The sequence below is a fragment of the Penaeus chinensis genome, chromosome 9 (assembly GCF_019202785.1).
Source record: "Penaeus chinensis breed Huanghai No. 1 chromosome 9, ASM1920278v2, whole genome shotgun sequence".
Lineage (NCBI taxonomy): Eukaryota > Metazoa > Arthropoda > Malacostraca > Decapoda > Penaeidae > Penaeus > Penaeus chinensis.
In genome coordinates this window covers 34042222-34044721 of record NC_061827.1, presented here as the reverse complement: position 1 = coordinate 34044721, position 2500 = coordinate 34042222, and the positions used below count along the sequence as shown (strand labels likewise).

General features: G+C 42.4%; 1 protein-coding gene across 1 annotated transcript in view; it reads right to left on the bottom strand.

Annotated features, from left to right (window-relative positions):
* Positions 1 to 1080, bottom strand: part of LOC125028751 — a 17727-nt gene extending 16647 nt beyond the window's left edge. Inside the window, exon 1 of the mRNA XM_047618233.1 lies at positions 959 to 1080. Coding sequence (XP_047474189.1) covers positions 959 to 1080 — 122 coding nt within the window. The remainder of the gene's footprint in view (positions 1 to 958) is intronic.
* Between the last annotated feature and the right edge of the window lie 1420 nt (positions 1081 to 2500).

Genomic DNA, 2500 nt, shown 5'->3' with positions numbered 1-2500 from the left:
ACACTCATCCAACCACCCACCTTCCCGTTCCTTTCCATACCTTCTACCTATCCCCCCATATCCCACTATATCCCCCTAACTATCACCCCCTATATCCCCCTACCTATTCCCCAATGACCCTTACCAATCCCCCCCATACCCCACTACCCATCTCCCCTACAACCCATCCTTCCACACACCAGGAATGTCCTTAAACTCCTTTTCCAAGTCCTTCGGAAGGAAACGCTGCCGTCCTTCGCCATCCTTCCCGAAATGCACGCGCGCCTCCTTGAGAGAGAAAGCGCAGGGGCGTTGGCTGAGACAGGAGACGCAAGGCAAGTGACACTTCCTTTTACGGAGAGACAAAATACCGAAGTCTCCCCCATGAACATTTTTTTTCTTTTCGTTTTCTAAGCCTTCTTGTGTGTGGAAATCGGGCGATAGATGTTGCAGCCTAGTCATTTGGGTCGATTATAAAAATCTTATTTGAGTATCTTTTGATTTAGTTTATTATTAAGACATTGGTAATTGTTTCAGTTTTTTCTATACAGATGGACAGGAATACGTTTTCTCCAAGTTGACAGCTTGTTGCTAAGTTCCTGGAATGCTAAAAGACTGACCTCAAAACCTAAATTTAAGACTAGACGTAAAGCATATTAATTTACATTTTCAGCGTTATAAGAAGCAAACGTCATTTTCCATCTTTAATCACCAAAAAAGAGTAGAGAGAAATCATACAATCAAACGCAAACGCACAGACAGACACACACAAAAAACATCACTTCCTCCTCCTTCCTCCCCCCCCCCCCCCAAAAAAAAAAAGAATCCTAGACCAAAAAAAAAAAAAAAAAAAGAAAAAAAAAAGGAAAAAAAAAATCTCCAGCAAGATCTTAAAGCGAGCGTATGGACGACTCTCCTCTCTTGCGTTATCTTCTAAGCAATCTCGCTCTTTTCAGAGGTCGTCAGGTTCCTCATTCACCTGAATCCAAACCGGCCTGACGACTTCTTGCTAAGACTCAATTTGTCGTAGATTAAACCCTTAACTACTTGGATATAAGCCACAGACACGCTAGCGAGACCGTTTATAGTAGAGGGAGTCATCACGAACTATTGTAACTACGACTGAACTAAAGGGTTAAGCGGGAAAGGCAGAGAGAGAGAGAAAAAAAATAATCAAACGGTTTAAAATATTGCTCTCGTTCTTAAAATTCCATCCTTATATATATATATAAAAAAAAAAGAGAGAGAGAGAAAAAAACGAAGATGATTTCAAAAGCCACGAGAAGAAAGGAGAAGGGAGAAATCACAATAAAATACGAGACACGAGGGAATAAGAGAAAGAGACAGCATTTTGGCGGTTAATAGACTCCATGCTGTCTGTATACAAGTGCCTCGACAGACCAAGGGCGCGTGAAAGTCAACAGCCGCGTGGCGTTTTTGCTTCATATAAATAAACTTTTTTTTTCTCTCTCTCTCTTTTCTTATTAACTATTTTGCTCTCGATTTATATCCTCGCCTTTAAAAAAAGATTTGGGAGTCTGTATCTTTAAGGAGAGGGTTTATGGTGTTAGACAGAGGCCATGCAGCGTGTTTATCCTTTCCTTTGATCAAAGGGGAAGAAGGCAGATGAAAAAGATGTCGGAGGAAAAGGGAAAGAAAGAGAGGAATTGGAATTTACTCGGACGGACCCGCTTGTCAAGGCAGATTCACGCAAAAACAGCTGTTAAATCTCACCGATTCGCTATTTGCTACTCTCCATCTCTTTCTGTTTCTGTTTCTCTTTCGTCTTTCACTTTCGACTTCCTTTTTTCAGGTGATTGTGACTTCCTTGCACTCTATTGTCGATCTACTTTACTTTTCTAACCGGTTATTTTCACTATTATCCTTTCGGCTTCTGTGTCTGTCTGTCTCTCCCTCTCTTTCCCTCTCTCCCTCTATCCCTCTCTCCCTCTCTCCCTCTCTCCCTCCCTCCCTTCCTCCCTCCCTCTCTCCCTCTCTCCCTCTCTCCCCCTCTCCCCCTCTCCACTTTCCCCTTTCCCCTTCTCCCCCTCTCCCTCCCTCTCTCTCCCTCTCATCCGTATTAGTGCACAAAACCCTTCCATCTTTCCTTATCATCACCCTCACCATTTGATACCTTATCATGTTATTACGACGGTGTTGAAGACCTCTGGCTCTCTTGGAAGACGCTACCACTTAATGCCTTTACTTAATTGAGACAAATGAGTTCTTTGGAAGATGGGGTGGCGGGTGGGGGGGTAAGGGAGAAGAGCGCGGGGTGGGGGGGGGGGTGCTGAAGAAACCGGAGGAAAGTGAATTTTAAAAATAGGTGTTGTTGTGGCCATAAAAACCGTAACACAAACAAACAAACAAACAATTAGATAAATAAATCGAAATACAAGCACTTCATTTTAACTTTTTTTTTTTTTTCAACTAAATGCTAGATGGCATTAAAGCAAACACGACAGAGGAGAAAAAAAGAAGAGAATGAAAAAGGCTAATCGTGTACTTAATCATGCTTGCT